A 22,957-nucleotide genomic window follows, 5' to 3' on the forward strand; every position below is an offset into this window, starting at 1 on the left:
GATTCCTTCTGAAAATTAAACAAAAGCTTTACTGAATTGTTGACATATATATGTGTATATATATATATATATATATATATATATATACACACACACACACACATATATGTCAAGAATATATATATATATTTACTCCAAATTTTACGTTTAGGGAAATTAAAATATCTGCAATAGCTCAGTTAACATCAACAGTAACCTTCAAAAAAGAATTCTGAAAATGGCAGGCAAAATATTTTTTTATTGTAGGCAATTATTTAAACTGCATATTCGGCTTTATGTATTATAAATCATGTGGGAAAAAGATCCACATTGCAGTTAAGTTTCCAGTATCTAGCTTTCATTTTTTTTTTTTTTGAGCAATGATATTAATGGGATTTTGCCAGGTTATAAAAACGAGGGCTTTCTTGGGAATTATTTATAATTTCCAAGCTGAATGGCAGAGCGCACGTAGACACACCGGAAGGTGGATGGCTGGATCTCCCAGTACTGCACTGGGTTGCTGAAAAGGCTCACACCTGAATAAGAAGCCTTTTTGGTGTTGTATCCAGGTGGGCAGAAGTCATTAGATCCGACTGCAGATATATTGTTGTTATGAAGGTAGACAACCTGCAAAATGAAATAATGGAGAATGATTATTTTCCTCTAAATATACTGAATACTATTTTCTCTTTAGTCTTTATCCTTGACCCTTCCTTTCTCTTACACACTCTAGCCAACCATCAACAAATGCTGCTAGCTCAATCTTCAAAATGTACACATAACCTAGTTCTTCTCCCCATGTCGACTCCTACAACATTATCTCCTTCTGGATGATTGAAATCATCCTTCCTGTTTCCTCTTTTGTCCTAAAATCAATCTTCCTTCCTGCTTGTCTGCCTCTCTTCCTCCCTCCCTCCCTCCCTCCCTCCCTCCCTCCCTTCCTTCCTTCCTTCCTTCCTTCCTTCCTTCCTTCCTTCCTCCCTCCCTCCCTCTCTTCCTCCCTTCCTTCTTTTTTTCCTTCCTCCCCTCCTCCCTCTCTTCCTTCCTCCCTCCCTCTCTCTCTTTCTGTCTCTTTCTTCTTTCCTTAGCTCATAAAGCAATCATTTTAAAAAGTAAGCCAAATTATATATTCTTTGCCTCAACACTCCAGTGGCTTCCTACCTCATGCAGGATAAATCCCAAAGTTCTCACATTGGCCCACAAATCCAACATGATCTGACATCCTTCTACTCTGACCTCATCTCCCCTCACTATTCAATCTAACCACTCTGGCCTACTTTCCTCTATTACAAAAATCACAGTCCTTCCTTAGGTTGGCATGCATTCTTTCTCCCACTTGGACCCATCTTCTCCAAGATGTCTCCAAGGCTACTCCCTCATGTAATTCATGAAACCTCTTCTTACCAGAGAAATCTTCCCTGACTATTCAGGGGAAGTCCCTGACTATTCAATTACACTTTTTAAAATCTTCATAGTAATTATCACTATATCGTATATTATATACTTGTCTGTTTTCCTCTATAATAAAAGCTCCATAAGGAAAGAAATATGTTGTTTTAGTTATGATGTATCTTCAGTGTCTACTAGAACAGAGTAGGTGTTCAATAAATATATGTTGAATGAATACATGAATAAATTCATACTATTTCATAAATCATGTCTACATGAAATGTTATGTTTTCAGGGAAAGGATAAAATGATGTACCTTTTAAGGAATTATACAAAATGAGGAAGATATATATATATATCTATATATATATCTATATATACTATAATATATATATAGTAATATATAGTGAAGAAAAAGAGTACAGGCAGTATTAGAATCAAAATAATCACAAACCCTAAGGAACACTGAGCACCTCAGCATTTGGAATGAATAAAAGAAAAGTTTCAATGCAAACTAACTGTTACAAATTCTACCTTATGAGTATAATTCTATTGTTTATTAGAATTTTTCTGAATTGAATTTTATGATTATATTTAAGATAATGGTAACTTGTTTATAGAATTTTTTTTCAAGGACTTTAGAAATGGGTTTTTACATCCATTATGTACATGTGAATTCTGAAGAGCAAGAAGTGACTTATCATACAACCAAAGCTGAAATATAATGAAAAGGCAACAATTTCTCAAGTACGTTATAAAACTTATGAGGCACTACCTTATCATAATTCACTTAAAATATTGTTCCACCTACCAGAATAGTCACTTATATGCAAGTGAAAAAGGCCTTGTTTATGAAAGGGTTTAGAAGGAGAACAATAGAATATAAAAACAGAAACAAGGGATATTAAAGCCAAACAATACCCCTGAGTATTTTTTTTATGATTCTCAAACTGAAATTTTTTTTTTCATTTGCCATTTTCTATTTCCTAGCAGTGATTAGCAAGAAAAGGAAGACATGTTTGGTTAGAGTTGATGGCTAATACTGAAGAGAAAAAAATATCAAGAATAAAGTATTAGTCTGTGTAAAAAAGAAAGCTAGATTCCCAATTCATTTTATGAGGTCAGTATTTTCTTTTTCTTTTCTTTTTTTTTTTTTTTTGAGGTCAGTATTTTCTAATATTAAAGCCAGACAAAAATCATCACACATACACACACAATTTGTAATCAAATATTTCATACAAATATAGACAAAGAACTTTAACAAAATATTAGGAAACTGTATTTCATAACAAATGAAAAGATTATATACCATGACCAAGACCAAACATGATTTATCTCAAAAATGTAAAACTGGTTTAACTGAAAATTAATTCATTTAATATACTATATTAAAAGAATAAAAGGCAAAACCACATGATAATCTCAACAGATACACAAAGAAAGCATTTGAATACACATTCGTGTTAAAAATTTTCAATAAACTTAAGAACAGAACTTTCTCAACTTGATAAAGAGCATCTACAAAAAACTTTTAGTTAATGTCATGCTTAATGTTAAAATATTGAATGTCCACCTCTGACTTAAAATAGCAAACAAGGCAAAGATATCTGATTTTATCAATTCTATTCAATACCGCACTGGAGATTCTAGCCAGTGCAACGAAGCAAGAATAAATGGAAAATAATTCCGATAAGAATAATTAAAACTGTCTTTATTTGCAAATGGCATGATACCAAATATGGAATATCCAAAGAAGTGCACAAAAATTTCTGCTACTAAAAACAATTTTAGCATAGTACTGGAACAGAAGATTGATGTACAAAATCAATTATATTTTCATAAAAAACAATTCAAAAATGAAATTAAGCTTAACAATTCATTGACAGCAACACAAAAATAATAAAGAAAATAAGGATACACTTAATAAAAGAATGTAAGATGTGTATACTAAAAATGAAAAAAAAAACATTGCTGTGAAAAATTAAATAACATGAAATGGAGATATATTCCATGCTTATGAATTGGAACATTCAATATTATTAAGATGACAATTCTCTCCTAATTGAGCTATGGATTCATCGCAGTCCTTCTTAGAGTCTAGCAGGCTATTTTTGCAAAAACAAACAAGCTGATTCTAAAATTTATATGAAAATATGAAGGAACAAGAATAGCGAAGAAACAAGAATAGCCAATAGCCAAGACCATTTTAAAAAATAAGAACAAAGTTGGGGCTCGGTTGGTTGAGCGTCTCTCTTCGGCTCAGGTCATGATCTCAGGGTCCTGGGATCAAGCCTTGCATCGGGCTCTCTGCTCAGCAAGGGGTCTGTTTCTCCCTCTCCTTCTGCCTTTCGGTTCATGCCCCCATTCATGCCCACTCACTCGCTCTATCTCAAATAAATAAATAAATAAATAAATAAATAAATAAATAAATCCTCAAAAATGGTTTAAAAAATAAGAACAGGGCAGCCCCGCTGGCGCAGCGGTTTAGCGCCGCCTGCAGCCCAGGGTGTGATCCTGGAGACCCGGGATCGAGTCCCGCATCGGGCTCCTTGCATGGAGCCTGCTTCTCCCTCTGCCTGTGTCTCTGCCCCCCTCTCTCTCTCTCTCTGTGTTTCTCATGAATAAATAAATAATTCTTTAAGAAAAAAAGTTTAAAGAAAATAAGAACAAAGTTAAAAGACCTTCACTCCCAATTTCAAAACACAATCAAAAGCTAAACAGTAATCAAAACGAGTAGTGCTAGCAAACAAATGTAGTATACCCATACGATGGAAAGCTATTCACCAATAAAAATTAATTAACTACTCATGCATGCTATGACTCCTGCTATGACACCTAAAATCATTACAATAACTGATTCTATTTATATGAAATTTCAAGCAAAAGCAAATCCATGGAAGTGGAAAGAAGATGAATGATTTCCTGTGGCAGAAGATGAGGTTGAAAATTGACTAGAAATAAGATAAGAGGAATATTTGGGGGGTAATAGAAACGTTAGAACTGGATTGTGGTTAAGACCACCTGGGTGACTCAGTTAAGTATCTGCCTTCGGCTCAGGTCATGATCTCAGGATCTATGGCAGGCTCCCAGCTCAGCAGAGAGTCTGCTTCTCCCTCCCCCTTTGCCTCTCCCCCTGCTCATGTTCGCTCTGAAATGAATAAATAAAATCTTCAAAAACAAAAAAAAAATAAAGAATTGGATTGTGGTGATGGCAGAAGAACTATATAGTTTTAATAAAAATAACTGAGTTATATACTTGCACAAAAGACAGTAAAATAGGTGAAATCCCTAAGAAGGGAGATGAAATGGGTGCATGGACAGCCAACTAAGATGAAAAACGTAGAGTGAGGCCCTGTGTGAATGCCCATGAGATTTGCTGATATTCAACAAAGATTACAAAATAGCATGCTTTATAATTTTTTCTCTGTGACGCACACAAGAAACACAATACAAATGTTTAGTATATGTAAACATGTGCATTTAAACAAAATTTTAATGGAAATACCATTACAATATTATTTTATTTTCCATTTAGCCTAGCCTAGCCTATCTAGCCCATCCCATAAATGTTCTTAATTAACTCATTTAACTTATTTTATGAACTCAATAATATATCTAGACTAACATTCGAAAAACAACAATCAAAAGGTAAAACTCATTACTCTGGGATATAAAAATGAAGACAAAACAACCCCCAACCCCACCCCCAAAAAAATGCCCACTACAAACAGAGACCTTATGTAAATCATGATATATTAATTTCATTTGGAGTTTTTGTCACAACTTAGTAAAAATTTAGAGATCAGGAACATATTGACATAATTGACAGCAGATTAAGGGGTAAGTTTATTTTGAACCCCAAGCAAAGAAGTTGAAATATTACATTACCAAAAATGGCAACTTTATAAAAAGGATTTACCTATGATAGAGCATCAATGTCAAGGTATAATCTCTCTCTCCTTTTTTTTTTTTTTTAAAGATCTATTTATTTGACAGAGAGAGCACGAACATGGCAGGAGGGGCATAGAAAGAGGAAGAGAGAATCTCAAGCAAACTCTGTGCTGAGCACACAGCCCAGTGCAGGATTGAGTCTCACGACCCTGACATCATAACCTTGGCCCCTTGAGTCTGATGCTCAACTGACTGAGCCACCCAGGGACCTCAAGGTATAACTTTTGAATCATCACGATTAAACTAAGCACCTATACGAATTTCTGAAAGAAACAATTTAAATATGGCCTTTAATGAAACTGAAAATTTAGGTAAAAAAGGCAAATACATAAAATCTATGAATAATCACATTATTAATTTTTTGGATATAAAATTTGAATAACACATTTGTTCTATTTCCTCAGAGTAACAATGGAAGTGTTATGTTGATACACATGAAAATATTGTTACTATTTAAACTAACAAGCAGGACTTACATTTATGGATTTACAGACTAGAAAGCTCTGTTACCACATGGACCAATGGGTCGTACCTTCTTATGCTTAAGAATGTGGTATAACTCGATAATTTATGTAAAGTTAACTCAGTCACACTGCTAGCTAAACATTCCCTTTTGAACTATGTGAAACCTGTTGAAGCTAAAAATTAAAACTGCTATTTTATTTCTTGTCTATGCTTCACGGATTATATCATCTTTTTCAACCCTTATTATGTTTCTGTTCCACTGATCTATGTCTTGAAAATACTTTACCTGCTTCATTAAAAATATGAGATTCTGGGATGCCTGGGTGGCTCAGGCCTGCCTTCGGCCCAGGTCGTGACCCTGGAGTCCCGGGATGGAGTCCCACATTGGACTCCCTGCAGGGAGCCGGCTTCTCCCTCTGCCTGTGTCTCTACCTCTATCTCTCTGTATCTCTCATGAATAAATAAATAAAATCTTTTAAAAAAATGAGATTCTGGAAGACAGCACTACACTGTTTACGGTAAAAGTCCTATTTTAAAAAAATAATAATTTAAACCTATATTTTTCATGAAACATATGAATGAATACTTGCATGGAAACATTAAAAATACCTTTCTGCCAAAAGATTTCTAAGCAGAGCTTCCTGCCTCCTGACATCCCGGTAGAAAGGGCCGGCTCCCTAGATACTCCTGGCACTATTTAGTGCTAATGTGTTACCTGGATGTACTTATGCTCCGCCAGCCCACCGGGTACTCTGATGAGCTTATTGTTGTCCAAGTGAAGCTCCCTCAGATGAGGAGTGTTGGCTAGAGTGCCATTGTCAACAGCGGAGATGCTGTTAAAACTCAGTCCCAACCTGTAAAAGAAAGCAGATATGAGTGCATGCACTGCACACGGACGCCTTTCTTACGGGCATTGTGTGATTTCTCAAGTCAAAGAAAAAGTTTGTTTTTGCACTTACTGTTCCCTTTGCCTAGAATGCTTTTTCCAACCTTTTTCTGAGCTGGGACAAAGCCCATTTGTTCTTAAATTCCCAGCTTAGAGCCACTGTCTTTGAAACCCCTCTGACAGTACCAGACTGGACAGGCATCTCCTAGCAAATTTTCCTGTTGTCACCCTCTTAAAAAACTCAAGGGGTGTACTTATGTATCTCTCCTAGAGAAAAATGACAGTTTGGGGCATATCCAGTACTAGCACAGAGCTGGCTATGATCAATGAATAGCTGTTGAGTTGATTTCTATATGTAATGAATATAACCAATTCACTCCAGAGAAAACGAGAAAGAATGCCATCGTCATTTTGGTCACTTCGGAAACCAAACAACTGTATATTTATTATGTGAATTTATTCATTGGAAATAAAAAGTAGAAGGTTTTAATGAATCAATAAACCTACCTGCCAGGAAGGTTAACAGAATTGGCATTTTGCTTTTGTTTATCAGTGACCATTTGTTACTATCAGAATTTGCCTGTGGCCAACTTTCCTGGCTTTTGGCCCTGATCTCTGACCTAGGTGTCTCTTTCTTGGCCCCTTTGACCTTTCTTATACAATGCCACTCAAAGTTTTGGGTTGCATTTTTAAAATTAAATCCATACAAGGTGAAAGTTCTGCAGCTGTGAGGTTCCTTAATAGTAAATGGGATTCAAAAGGCAGAAGTCAACTTGGAGACAAGGTTGATTTATTTGGCATTCTGGGGATGAATGACTCTCCATTAAAACCAGGGTGCTGCCAATCCAAAAGGATGGAAAGGGGATATCAGGGATGAAGCAACAAGGTAAGGAAAGCCAGAAAGTTCCAAGGGAGAGAAAGAGGAAGAGTCTACTGGGCTCTTTGAAATGTAATAGAATAGGCTAGGGAAATTTTCCTAGGAAAGTTTTGCTTGCCTTTAGCTAGTTCTGATCTCTGAACCCTTTTGGGATTTAGATTCTGGTTTATGTAACCAAATTCCTTCAATTTTAATCATGATTTGGTATTTGAAATAATTGAAATCATGGTATATTGATTTTAGGCTATTAATAAAATGGTTAGTTTATCTTAGCTATGGATTATTAAACTGGCATCTTGACTGAGAAACTTTTGTTTTTCCCCTAGTCTTAGACATTTACCTCAGACACAGAATTATATCTCCTATTCCTTATAACACTTCAAGTCCCATATCCAATTTGGGGCTAATACAGTTTTAGGATATGACATTCCTAATAACGGATTCAAAGAAAGTTCGCTTTTCTGATGATTTATTTATATATGCAATCAACAAATGTTTTTGAGGACCTACTATGTTCAAGATATTATGAAGACAGAGCTTATGAAGGCTTATGAAGGCTTATGAAGACAGGGCACACATGGCTCAAAAACCATGATTCTTCCCGTCAAAGACTAAAATCCACCTAGTAAGAGAGATGATCATATAGGTATACGAGTATAACAGACAACAAGTTTGCCTGAAAACCATCCTATATTTTTGGAGAGAGGCATATACTATTTTCTTCCCACTTGTTCCTCTTAACTAATTGGAATATTTGCCATACACCAATGTTCTAAAAACAGTGGCTGCTTTTCTCTTCTTTTCACAGTTTTGATTTTCAACACCAAAATACCTCTCATGTTCCAACATCAGTGAAGAATAAACAACACGATGATGTGATGGTTCGTAGACAGATTTCTGTGGACTTGATTCCAAAAGGAAATTTGTTTGATAAATTAAAGAGTTGGAAAAGTTTGCTTGGTCAATGAGCCAATCTGCTCCAAATTTTAATTAAGGGAATTTTCTAAAAATATCCTTTCTACTTTCAGTACAAAATAATTTTTTTTCTAAAAAGGCACAAGTATTATTAAGGATTTACCATATTTGAATTACATCATTTTTCATCCCTACAACTACTACTACTACTACTAGCTGTCCTACACAATACGCAATGGAACTTATTTTCCTACATTTTTCTGCAACTAGAAGACAAGATTACAAAGGTCGGTGATGCATAATACTATTCTGAAATATATTTGCTATATTAGAGACTGTAATTAAAATGTCTTTAGTTTGGGGCACCTGGGTGGCTCAGTTGGTTAAGTGTCTGCCTTTGGCTCAGGCCATGATCCCAGGGTTGTGGGATGGAGCCCTGTATCATGCTCCTTGTCCAGTGGGGAGCCTGCTTCTCCCTTCCTCTCTTCCTCTGCCTCTTTGCCCTGCTCATGCTTGGTCTCTCCCTCAAATAAATAAAATGTTTAGAAAAAAAATTTTTAATTAAAAATATAGCTTTAGATAAATTATTTCTTATCTCTTGAGACACCAGGGTAAGATACTACAGCTAGAGTCCTATGCACATGCTCGCCTTCAGCCTTCACCATCCACCAGCGTACTGGGAAATCGCCACAGAAATGGGAAAAGCCATATTATACATCATCTGGTCTTAACTAATTCTCAAGGATATACTTTATATTTGTTTGGCTACTATAAAATTTATAAAGACAAAAGAGGAGTAAGTCAGTTTGGCATAACACTGTGCTCCTTTATAAGAGTATTCAGTAATACAGTTCAAGAACAGAGTATTCCTTGAAGATAAACAGATAGTTTGCAAGCATTACCCTCTTTTTATTACTTAACCAGATTGTTAATGTAGAAAGATTAAAGTTAGGCTAGAAAGCAGCAGAGGAATAAATGATTATCTATCAGGAAAAAAGAAAAAGGTAAGAACGGCTAGGAAAAAAAAAATAACTTCTTTTGTTAGAATACACTAAATGTCCAGAAACATTTTAAGACTCTTCCAAAAATGGAGGTGAGAGAATTGCATTGTATTTATTCCAGTACTATAGTGTGGGATGCCCAATATTTCCATGTCCTGGTAGCTTTCATTTTAAGGCATTTTCAAATTCAGAATATTCTGTTGTAATTTACTTAACCTTCTGTTTATTTTTATTTTTTTATTTTTTTTTAAGATTTTATTTATCTATTCATGAGAGACAGAGAGAGGCAGAGACACAGGCAGAAGGAGAAGCAGGCTCCATGCAGGGAGCCCGACATGGGACTCGATCCTGAGACTCCAGGTTCACGCCCTGGGCCAAAGGCGACGCTAAACTGCTGAGCCACCCAGGGATCCCCAACCTTCTGTTTAATGCAACTAAGTTAGAACATATTGACTGAACATACTGACTTACTCGGATACCTTGTGCATAAAATAGGTCTTAATCTCAAAACAATATAGTAGATAATCTTCATGGTAGTATGCTGGTTCCTTGTTTTTTAAGGAAATAATTGGGCATGCTGAGGTTTGAGGTTGTTAGGACCAACAACAAAAATGTGGTAGAGTCAAAAACCAGCCATTGTATGTCTAATCCTGAGCATGTAGGCACTAATATATCTGGCCATTTTATGGAATAAGATCATGAGAGAATATTATTACTTAGCCAAATTATTCAGTCCTTTCAGGCTAGATGCATCAACCTTGGTGATTTTGTTGCCTTCAAGATGTAATTCAGTAAGGGAAGGAGGAAGACCTGGAAATACAGAAATACGGAATGTTAGACTAGCAGAGAAACATAATTACAGGATGTAGAAAGACAACCAGTGAATAGGCCATCAGTCAATTTGCGAAAAGACATGGAGTTTTAAAGGATTTGTTTTTCATCTTTTTCATCACTTTTGCTTTTTATCTTTTCCTTCATCCCTTTCGTAATAATATATGCTTTTGGAAGTAGTACAGTACTTTTTACTTTTCTTATAGATCAATTTTAACGAAAACGCGGAGTGCGTTTATCGCGTCCTAAATTTTTGTCCCAGTGATTGTTTGGATACAATCAGAGAACTGAAGTCAAACCCTGAATCTCATTAGTTTCTTACACACCTCTGTTACTAAGCTAACACTGTCACTGATGAAAGATGCCAACTCTAAAGTGAGATAAGCATTTGAACTCTAAGAAATTAGAGATTAGGACATGATGAGATGAGCACTGGGTGTTATACTGTATGTTGGCAAATTGAATGTAAATAAATATTTTAAAAGAAAGAAAGAGATTAGGTATAAGTGAAACCTATATACAAATTTAACTAGGTATTTCAGCAATGAGTATCATAAATCATGAACACCAATAGACCGTTCTGGCCTTAGTCTTCTTTGGCTTTTCCACATTAAAAAACAAACAAACAGGCAAACCAAAAAATCAAATGCCTCTGCAACATGGATGTATAGAAAGAGTGAAAGCTTACTTGGATCTTTTCAATCAAGGCTTTTTCTTTACACAAGAGGAATGCTGAAGCCTATATAATCGAGGCATCTGCCATATGTAGAACACCTGGGGAAATAAATTTAGATCCAAAGTATCCATGCAACCTCTGCATGGTACTCCTTGAAAGGCTATGGTTTCTAGAAATTTAGTAATATTAATAAAAACGTTTAAGTATTTTATTTTCATTTCCTCCTGCCATCTGAGGATATATTACGCTATTATACAGCTTTTTAAAGAGCATATTGTTCCACTTACAAGAATAGCAACAACTACAAAGAAAAGAGCAAATTGGTTACACGTAGAACCAACATCTGCTTAGCAGAATGTGCTGGTTATTTGTCCATCAGGAACAAAACTAGAGAACTGCAGGTTATGTTTGGTATGAGAATTTTCACTGAGCACCATTGAATGCTGTCTATTGGATGTAGAAGTTTCGTCCATGTTTGACTTGAACTTCTCATGAGTTTCTCTGTGGCACTATGTTCTGTGTAGGAGATGCTAAGGAAGGGAACTTCTTATACTCACCAGGTAGTCTGTAATGTGGCAAACACTGATACTGGCACTTTTTCTAACTTGGCTTCTTTAATTTTTTTTTTTTTTTTGGTTTACACATTATTTTTTGTTAACCTCCTTTCATAGACGAAGAAACAGAGACTCAAAATTACAAATTTTAGAGGTCATCTAGCTGCTAGGTAGGGAATGTGATATGCTCCCTCTGAGATGGTCAGAGGGAGTTAAAACTGCATGCTCTTCACTAAGGAAAAGAAATTGAGACAGTATAGGAACAGCAAGAGGGACTCAATCCCTATAAACCACTGGTCTGAGGCAAAGGTTAAAAGTTTCCATCCACTCAGAGACAAGTACCTCCTTCTGAGAGAGCGAATAAATGAGATAATTGTTGTTAGGAGTAATGGTTGTCTGGACAAGATTAGAAGTAACAATCAAAAGCCTGCTTGCACAAGTATTTCTATTTTCCAGGAGCCCTGAAAGAATGTCAACCATGGAGAAAGGCATCCTGTGATTGTCTTGTGTCTACTGAAAAGTAATGACCACAAGATAATGACTGTGGGATTGAAGAATGCTTCCCCACTCCCTGTCCCTTGCCCCCCGGAAAAGTGCCTTTCCATTCCTTGCACAATATCCCTTCAGACAGCAACATTCCTCTTTCCTGTCGGCTCCCCCGTATGCAAGCTCTCTCTAATAAACTGTCTCTTGAGTTCAGTGTTCATTTGCATAACCTGGAGACTCTGGGCTTGGGGGTCTGGCAACAAAATCAAAATTGTGTCATTTCTTATGACTCAATATCAGGAAACCACAGTCACTCTTGGAATAAGGGATTTCAACCACTCGAGTCTCCTTAGAATAAACCAATGTAGATTTTTAAAATGCGCCTGTAAGTAATAAGCAAGTGAACATATAACAAAGCAAACTGAACACACATCTTTTCACTCCTATCACCATGAAAAGATGTTTTTAAAAGGCAGTGTCTCTAGAATGACAATTATTGTCACATCCATAATGCTTACCTAGGTTCTACGTGTCTCCCCCATTGCAGTATCAGTTTTCCAAAAGGAAAATTATAACCAGGAGAAAGTATGACTGTGGAAGAAAACTTCGCAATAGGATAGAGAGAGGCACATTTATCAAGGATACCACTAACCTTTGCCGCTGTAACTTTTAGCTAAGATCTTATACTCTAGTTATTTTTTTTAAATGTTTATTTCCCTTTCCCTTTTTAAGGTAAATATATTGAGACCTTACTTTATGCCAGATACTATGCATGCACATTACAAGTCTTACCTGTGTCTTTTAATCCTCACAGATACCCTAGAAGATAGATGTCACCAAACCTGCATTTTATAGACCGTGGAACTGAGGGGTTAGAGATCTGGGGTCATCAGCCTGAAGCCCCAGGACAACTAAGCAGCCGAGTCAGATCAGTCATAACTCCACTTGGCTGCACTGCCTTGTGTTTCCCTCCCTAATGGTAGATGGTGTGTGGACATTAAGACTCCCAGAGGCTGGCGATATTCAGGCGTAAGGGTCAGGTTGAGGAAAGGCAGGCCCATATATGTGATTGGCATAAATGAGCATGAGAGGGAGGACTTAGGTTGGCAGCTGGTGACAATGCTCATGCTCATGAGCTCTGCATCAGCACAGTGCAGCCCCAGCTTGGCCATCTCCTAGTTCCAGGACCTTGGACACCATTTACTTCCTGTCTTTAAGCTTCATTTTCCTCATGTATTAAACAGCTACGATAAAATTACTATAGAGGAATGGTTCAGACTCATAGAGAAGAATCCTTAAAAAATACTTGGCACAATACCTGGTAATTAATACATGCTTAACGAAATTTAGTTACTATAATTTTTATAGTTAGTGTTTAATACATAAAAGTAAGCTAGAGATAGTGAGGAAAGGGTACCTAGGATAGGGAGAAGACATAAGGAATACAGATCACTAGGTGACGAAATGTGTTCCCGAGGCCTATTTTGGAGGATGCATTAAGAAGGAGCAAAGTCAAAGATGGTGTTTAATGCAAGTCATCTGACAGTATGAAGTAGTGGAAAGGACCTGAACTTTAAATTCCAGCTTCTTTATTTCACCTCTTATAACTCTATAGCTTTGGGCAAGGTATATGTGTATATGTAATATGTAAAAATATAATTAAAATTTTAAAATAGTAGTAAAATATAAAATATATTAAAAATATAAAGATATATACATCTGCACTGGGGATAATATAAATATTATATATAACATATATATCATGTATATGTAGATATATACACATCTGCACTAAGGATTAAAAAATACACTTATTACAGTGCAACAAGTTGGATGCCCAATAGGAAGGTGCTTGATAAAATGTAGATCAATATCTATCGATAGATCAATCGATTGACTCATCTTATCTATACCAGTAGTTGCTAGTATGGGCATAAAAATATCTTCTGTAGCAAAAAGACTGTGGAGAAGGCAAGGGGTGGTAAGAAACCATTCTGTGGAGTATGTACTCCTAGGAGCTGAAGTGTCTCTGGAAGCTCAGTGAGGGTAATAGGTTTCTGTGGGCAAGAACCTACATTTGTACCTAGTCCAAGAACAAGATATCTAAGCTCAGGAAGGGCCAGATGGAGAGGAAAATTTGAGAATATAGAGGGGCTTTTGTGAGACTAAAACCCTGGAGCAAGGAAAATGTGAAAATTAGAGGAATTGCTTTTTGGTGATTTGATTTCTTTTCTGATTCACAAAGCCTGGCTTAGGTGCCTCTCCCAGGTAGTACTTAGCACAGGGCTGTGTGATAACTGCTGTGTACCTGTTTGGCCTTGCTCTAGGCAATAAGCTCCTTGAAGGCAGGTAGTAAGTATACCCACTTCACTGTCCTTTCCCGGGTGTTTGGTACTCTCTGCCTTAGCAAAATGAGTGTCAAAATATTTTTAAGAAATAATAAAAGGTAATATTAATCCATTACTTTTCTGCATGCCAGTTATTTCTCTAGTTCATTTTTAAATTTTAAGACAAACTAATGAGTTGTATATTAGTATTATTTTCCCTTCACAAATAAAGAAATTGAGGCATAAATATTGAATAACTTGCCCAAGACCTTAGAGCCAATTAGGGACAGACTAAACTCAAGCATACAAACCAAAATCCACCCTACCACATACAACTGCCACTATTATATAAGAGCATGGCCCTGTGGATGCTGTTATTCAGATAGTAATGCCTGAAATGTCCTAAGATGGAAAGGAATTCACTAAAATGTTGGAGACTCAAAGTAAAACCTGGCTCAGTTTCAGAGGTTTCTTTTTTTTTTTTTTTTTTTTTTTAATGTCATGAAAGTATTCTGGGCTTTTTTTTTTTTTTTCCTTAATTACTGTATTTTTTCCTTTGGGCTATCACAATTTCTTTTTTTTTTTTGATTACAATTATTTAATATGAAATCATTGTGTGCTAAGTTATATCTTAGAAGAGACTTTATAGGTAAAAGGGTCTAGCTAGGGCAGCCTGGGTGGCTCAGCGGTCTGGTGCTGCCTTCGGCCCAGGGCATGATCCTGGAGACCCGGGTCTCACGTCAGCAACCTGCATGGAGTAGTCTGCTTCTCCCTCTGCCTGTGTCTCTGTCTCTCATGAATAAATAAATAAATCTTTAAGAAACACACAAAAACTTTCATTTAAAAAAAAAGTGTCTAGCTACCTCTACAGTAAGCCTTGATGGCCCAGGGGTCATCCAGGAGCAACAGAAATACTTCCAAGGGTAGAGAATTTACCAGAAATAACACTGGCTACTTCAGTCACCATTTAAATTTCCAAAACAATTTTTTTAAATGCTAAAGGTTTTAGATTTAGGTGTTCAAACTGCCTTGGGGAATTTTCTATCACCTTGAGGGATGGTAGTTATATTGGTATCAGCAATGCGGATATAGGAGAGCTTCTTCATTCCCTGGAAGGCTCCATTTTCAATCCCTGAACTCTTCAGGGGATTGGTGCCCAGCTCTACAAAAACAAGAAGTGCAAAGTTTTAGTGGACAATACAAGGGTATTGCACGCCAGAGTACTGTCTGTTTCAACAAGGATTTTAAGAGATGTTTCTTGTCTGAGAAGCAAAAGAGAAATTAAGACACACTCTTCAGAGGGATAGCAAACTGAGGTAAAATTTTCTCTTTTTAAAACAAACAACAAACAAACACAACAAAACACAAAGATTTACAAAAAAAGCAATAGTGGCAAGAACAGTGACCAAACTTATTTCAAGTGCATACACAGGTTTGCACAGAAATCAACAAAAACCAAGTGCTAATAAGTCACACTTATTATGGGGCTATTACTTTCTTCAGATGAATTAAAACATTAAATAATTTGAAATTAGCATCTTGTACAACACTTATAAAATCACCATTTTTTTTTTTTACCACGCATAGAGCAAAACAGTAGAACGTGCTCTTTAAAGCAAATGATTTATAGATGTTCACAATAGAAACAATTCCCATGATGGAAAGGTATCACCACATATCTCTAATTAATCACTACTTAATTCCATCCCACATCTTGGGCATGCAGTAGGGTGACTTTGGCCCTAGAGTTTTCTCCACATTCTCAGATCCTCAAGGACGAAGAATAAAAACATTATAAGGCACAGATTCAAAATCTCAATTCTGCTGATCTTGCTACTGTTACTCCTATAGGCTAAAGACATCTAAGTTCTAGCTAATTTCCTTTCCTGCAGCTATGGCTTACTTGGAATCTTTTAAGGTGGACCTTCCATCCTGGCCTTAGAGTTATAAGAATATCTGTACCTACGACGATCATCTGGTTCAGTCCATTGAACACAGCTTTTCGAACTTTGGTGATCTCATTCTCATGGGCACGCAGCTCCTGAAGAGTTTTGGGCATTTTTTCTGGCAATTCCTTCAGATGATTCTTGGACAGATAAAGTCGTTCCAATTTCAACAAAGGTGTAAATGCTCCAGGGCTGATTTTGCTAATTTTGTTGTTTACAAGAATCAAGGTCTGTGGATAGTGAACAAAAACAACATCTTAATTCCAAAACACTCTGTGTGTGTATGGGTGTGTGTAGTTTATTCATTCCATTCATGAGATTAACAGAGAAATCTACAAAATTGCAACAAATCAAAAAAATTAAGCAAATAGGATTCTTTCACTTAAGACATGTATGAGGATCTGAACATCAGGAATAAAGGTGATGAAATATAGATTATAATATAGATATGTACATAGACACTTCATTTTGAAACAGTAAAATTCCTAAAGATAGAAATTCTGAAAATGACCTAAGTTACCTGAAAAGAATTCAGTGCCACAGGCATCCATCCCTCAGCCTAAAATCCATTTTCATTGACTGCTGTCATGGATTCCATTACAAAACGGTGGCACCAAGTTACACTATCATCAGCAATGCAAGAGAGTAAAGATTCTCTTGTTTTCTTGCAGTCTTATAAGTTTAGATGTAGTTTTTCAAAAGTTTGTCAAATTAGCACATCATGTTGTAGTTCATTGTAATTTCTTTGCATATCTTTGTCACTTGAAAGGTTAAATTAATCTCCTTTTGTTCTGCTACTATTTACTATGTTTTGAGGGAAGAAAGACCTGATCACCATACTTCTCTTTATTAAATTTTAATATATTTGAATAATTGGTTCACAGAACATAAAGATGTAGTTAATATGAAATGCAGAACTTTAACATATTTTTCTTCTGCTTTTGTCCTTTTTACATATAAAGATTTTATGTGGCTAAATATGTTGATATTTTGGGGAATTCTTAAATTTTTGTTTCTGCATTCTCCTAATATAGAATATTACTTCTCATTCATTATTGGTAAGTATAGCTATTGCTAAACTTATTTTTGGACAAAAAATAAAACAGTGGGAACTTCAGTATCAGAAGTGCAGGAATACTTTCTGAAGGTAACAGCTAGGTTAGTTAACCCATGTACATCCTCATGTAGTTCACATTATTTGACTAATTAAAACTTAATATAAGTAACAATCTTTTTGCTAATCCTAAAAGATGATGGATTGATTAAAACAAAAATCTGGGACACCTGGGTGGCTCAGTGGTTGAACATCTGCCTTTGGCCCAGGGCATGATCCCGGGGTCCCGGGATCGAGTCCCACACTGGGCTCCCTGAATGGAGCCTGCTTCTCCCTCTGCCTGTGTCTCTTCCTTTCTTTCTGTGTCTCTCATGAATAAGTAAATAAAATCTTTAAAAAAAATCCTGGGACATTCCAATGAATATTACAAAAATTTCAAAAACTCATGAGGGTGAAAGTCATAGGAAATTAATATTAACAAGCAAAGTGTACAGGAAATTAGTAAAAGCTAGAGCTAGAAGAAAGGTTTGAGAGGATTTGCATCATTGAAAGATACCCAAAATGGCAGATGTTTAATTGTGAAGAAAGAGAAGATCCTCTATTGCCATCTATGGAAGAAAATTCTGAAAGCTTGATATCATTGAATGCATTATAGATGGTCTGAAAATCTACTGATTTTATGTTAAATATTGAAACCTATTATGAAGAATCAGCCTGGTAATGTATTATCTGTCACTTCAGCTAATAAAATATTGCTTTTTTTAAATTACATAATAACTAGACAATGCCTCTACCTGTGAGCGTGCCATAGTAGTATCTGCTGTTAAGTTCTTGGGGTAGTGTGACATTGCCCCAGTTATTTCTTCAGTACAGTGGGAATAATAATAATAGCATTTACAGGGGGATACATGATAATGTATATAGACTTCTTTGCAAAGTGCCTTTCAAATGGCATTGTTGGTTGGAAGTTTTAGTCCAGTGGAAAACATTCCTGCTTTCAAATTAAAATACACTTGAAAAAGAAATAAATTATTTGGTCATAATGAAGTAAAATCTTAAAAGCCATATGAGTTAGAACTTCACATAAAATAGATCCATAGGTGAGGCAGCTCTTTCTACCCACAGGTCTTGTCCTCGTGCTTTAATAAAACCAACCTTAGGAAAAAGAGAGATCCACAGGTGAGAAAAACTTATTTTTGAAAATACAGTATTGCTTAAAGATGGTTGATGTTAGCTCCATACACAGTGATATATATTTAAGAAAGCACATTTACAAATAACAGGCAATGACAAGATGTTGAGATGGGAAAAAAGTAAAACAAAACCTAATTCCATTGGGTAATACCAAAGGCCAGCTAAATCAGAGAAAGAGTCAGGGGGGAACCCCAAGTATTCTTCAGGGGTTCAGCTGATGAAAAAGGGAAAGCTCTTCCTGTGAGCAACCCAAGTGGATCTCTGAAAATGGTTCACTATTTACTTGACCCAAAAAAATCCAACAAAACCATGCAAACCAAGATGTTCAAATCTTTGTGTTCACTTTAAGAACACGTATGAAAATACCCATTTTCTGCATCAAGGGTATGCATATGGGAAAAAGCCACCAAGTATCTGAAGGATGCCACTTTGCAGAAGCCATGTGTGCCATTCCATCGCTACAATGTTAGAGCTGGCAAGTGTGTCCAGGCTAAACAGTGGGGCTGGACACAGATGCCCCAAAAAGAGTGCTGAATTTTTACTGCACATGCTTAAAAATGCAGAGAATAATGCTGAACTCAAGGGTTTAGATGTAGATTCTCTGATCATGGAGCACATCCAGGTGAGCAAAGCCCCTAAGATGTGGTGTTGAATGTACAGGGCTCATGGCTGATGAACCCCTACTGTGCTCTTCCTGACACACTGACGTGATCTGTACTGAAAAAGCAGATGCTCTTAAAACAGAAGAGGTTGCACAGAAGCAAAAGATATCCCAGAAGAAATTGAAGAAATTAATATTTATGGCCTGGGAGTAAATTCTCCATAAAATAAATGCAAATAAAAGTGAAAACAGGAAAAAGAAATAAAAGGAGAAAGACAAGCAGAATCGGCTTATCATGACTTTGCTAAGAGGTGAGAGAGAAGTCAGAGGAGGAGAGAACTTGTTGCTTGTGGGCAGGAAATACCCTGAGCGCCACCTAAACTAAAATTGAAGCACAGCTTCAAAAATCAGAGCAAACTTCTTTGTTAGTAACTAAAGAAAAAGGGATCTAGCCTGGGAGGTAGGGAGGTGACAAAACTGGCATAAAAAAGGAGTAGAGGTAGGAATAAAAGGCTTCTCATCACCTTCACCTAAGAAGATGATGGAAAGGAACTAACTTCCAGTTATAAGACAAATAAGGACTGGGGAGGTGAGGTACAACATGCTGGCTGTAGCCCACATTGCGACATGCTGTATTTCAAAGATGTTAACAGAGTAAGCCCTAAAAGTTCTCCTCATAAAGAAAAATATATATTTATGATATGTGTATATATATATATATATGTATGTATGATGGATGTTTACACTTATCGTGATGATCATTTTGCAATATATGAAATTATTATGCTGTATGTCTTAACCTTACACACAGCTGTATGGCAATTATATTTCAGTAAAATTGGAAGAAAAAAATGGGAAACTTGACTTAATATCATAAGGTTTTCTCCAAAGCCACTTATGTAGGCTTTACACTGCACCAGGTATTGTTCTAAGGGATTGTATAGTTACCACTGCATTTATAGGCAGTTAATGAATAGACTCAATTCACAATTCTCCTGAGTTTAGATCTCAAGATTTGGCTCTTATTTGCTTCATGACTTTGAACAAGTAACTCTGAACACGTAACCTCTCTCTTCCTGAGTGTCCTTTTCTATATAAAGGGCTTATCAAGACTGCCTACCTCAAAAGAATGGTTATAAGAATTAAATAAGTGAGTATATATAGGTATTAAGCCTAGTGTATAGTAATTGTTAAACAAATATTTGCTATTATACTTAAACCTTTGTAATACTTAATTTTTAATTAAAAAAATCCCTTACTCAATTTTTTAATCCAAAGGAAATACATTGAATGTTGCCGTTATACTACTTAATTTTCCTTATTTCACAGAATAATTATGCTTTTCTCTACATACAAGTATAAAACTACTCTTGCACAGCATATACTACTCATTATGAGACAGAGTCTAAATTGATAAAATTATTGAGAAAAGAGGAAACTTTCTGTTAAATCCTTTCTATTTTAACCTTTGCTAAAGTTTCATTAATCTTCCTCCTTTTCATTCAAGTGTGGCTTTCCTTGCTGAAATTATAATGTTTATTTGCATAATAACAAGGACAGAAACAATCATGAATGAAAGAGTAAGAGAAATATAGTTGTTTGACATCCTCTGAACAGTTGGAAGCTCTAATAAACTCTTCCTCTCTTCAGTGTATACTTTGAAGTAGAAAGAAAGATATTGCCAAGATGGTAGTTGCCTAAAACATGCTGAGAAGGAAACATGGAAAAGAAAGAACATATTATTACAAATACCAGATTTAATAACCGTGCCGCAGAAACCAGATATCTCTTATTTCAGGCTCTGAGGAGTTTAAAGAAATTATCCCGATTATACTTGAACATACAGAAAATTAGGATTAGAGTAAAAGAATTTTCCTTCCTTAAAAAAGTAGCTTTAGGGTAAACATAGAAAAATAAAAAGAAGTTGTAAATTTTAGTTCATTGAAAATAGTATTAATTTTTGTCTTAAGCAGTCTTTTAACATATATGATGATGGTTTAAATGGTATCACCAGCAGCTCATTCCCAGTGAAAACATGCCATGAAGGCAGAGAAAAGGTGTTTTGGGGGTCAGGCTGGGTATCCTATCAGTGGAGATGGATACCATTGGTTCAAGATTTGAGATCTCTAGCTCAGGCCTTATCCTCACTCTTTCTAGCTCATATCTTTCACTCTAGCCAACTCTTATATCTGCTTATTTTCTTATGCTTTTCCCTTCCTTTTGTATAGAAGACCTTCTTTTCTTCTCTTTCTTTCAAAATTCTGCTAATCCTCTAAGACCCTTTGTCCCATATTCTCTCAAATACTAACTGGTAACCTGATGTGGGATATGTCTGATTTGTCTCTTCTTGATGCATGTAGCATTCACTACTAACAAACACAGGGCTTCTATTGTTGTATTTCAATAAATTGACCATGCCATATTATTTGCTGTTTTTATTTCTATTAACTGCTCCATAGAGAATCTTAAAATCTTAAGGGAAAAAATCTTTGCATCCTTATAAAAATATAGTATGTTTTCTCCTAATGGGTGTTTAATGCTTTTCTCATCCTAGCTGTATGAAAGTTGATAACTAAATCTTGTCCTGATTATATATAACTCTATAGCATATGATGATCAGTTTGTTTTACTTTACATTATTTCCCTTGAATCTATATTTCCTATTCTAATACATAGCAATCAGAGGATTTATTTTTATATTTATATTTTACTATGTATTTACTATTTACTATTCTTACTATATATATATATATATATACACATATATCCCTCCAATTTTTTTCTATAATGGCTACAAACACTAAATGGATGTGAAATTAGTTTTCTGCTTATGCTCCCAACCTTAAAAATGTATTTCTATGATATTCATCATAAGAAGCTGTAAACTTATCTCTACATATAGGTCACTCATAACTAAGCAATTCTCTCCATTGTTTTCTGAAAATTCTAATGCTTTACATTGTATTTTTAATGTTGAGCAAAACTCTGCTTCCCTGAAATTTCCACTTGATTGTCAACAAGACAGTTCTGTCATCTTGTATTTGAGGTAAGTAAATCCAATTTCTCTTCTCCAACATGGCCCTTCAAAAATGTCACTCATGACCTTTTTTCACTCTGTTTGGGCATCCACATCTCTCTAAACTGTGTCTATAAGACATGATTTCCAAATTCTTTATCCCCATGATCATCATTCTGAGGAAACTCGGTGGTTAATGCTCTTCTTTAAATGTCTTGCCCAAGACCAGACGTAATACTTCAAGAGTGGTCTACCAGAGTGGAAAACAGAGACCATGAGACTTGCAGTATTTATTCTGGACATTGAAGTCTGGCTTATTTATACTAAATGTGCAATGGTATTCTGAGGGGAAACTACATTTTACTTATCCCACAGGTAGAGAGCTGGACTAGGGAATATATAGGGATTCTGATGCCCTATCTGAAAAGACAATGCATTTACTTTTATAGAAGGCTGCCTTAGCAATGCTAAACCCTATTTGATTGTGTTGGTCATCCTCCATTTATAACACATCTCTCCCAACTACACTTATACTCATTCTTTATTCTTTGTAACCTTCCTCTATGTCCTGGGAAGCTGAACTCTGGGGACTGCTTTACCCAGATGACCTTGACCCCTGGCCTCCAGTTAAGCTCATCCATAGGAGACGGTGACAGGAAATAAGGAGGTAGGACTACAGCTCTCCACTATTCTGAGGTGGGTTTGGGTGTTTCACAATGCTTTGTTGGTTCCTATATCCCTTTGTAAATCGTCCCTTCAGGAAAGTCTTCTCTATGAACACTTTTGACAGTGCCATCAATTTCCTACTG

General features: G+C 35.9%; 1 protein-coding gene across 4 annotated transcripts in view; it reads right to left on the reverse strand.

Moving 5' to 3' along the window:
• Positions 1 to 218: 218 nt before the first annotated feature.
• The window catches only part of DCN (decorin), a 53,493-nt gene continuing 30,754 nt past the window's right edge, over positions 219 to 22,957 (reverse strand). For all 4 annotated transcript variants that reach the window (XM_077845783.1, XM_077845781.1, XM_077845782.1 and 1 more), the window contains 5 exons: positions 16,300 to 16,513; positions 15,386 to 15,499; positions 10,180 to 10,273; positions 6,500 to 6,638; positions 219 to 606 (listed from right to left, as the gene is read on the reverse strand). In XM_077845783.1, coding sequence (XP_077701909.1) covers positions 412 to 606; positions 6,500 to 6,638; positions 10,180 to 10,273; positions 15,386 to 15,499; positions 16,300 to 16,513 — 756 coding nt within the window. In that variant the 3' untranslated portion in view covers positions 219 to 411. The remainder of the gene's footprint in view (positions 607 to 6,499; positions 6,639 to 10,179; positions 10,274 to 15,385; positions 15,500 to 16,299; positions 16,514 to 22,957) is intronic.

This window comes from Canis aureus, chromosome 13 (assembly GCF_053574225.1).
Source record: "Canis aureus isolate CA01 chromosome 13, VMU_Caureus_v.1.0, whole genome shotgun sequence".
In the NCBI taxonomy this organism is placed as follows: domain Eukaryota; kingdom Metazoa; phylum Chordata; class Mammalia; order Carnivora; family Canidae; genus Canis; species Canis aureus.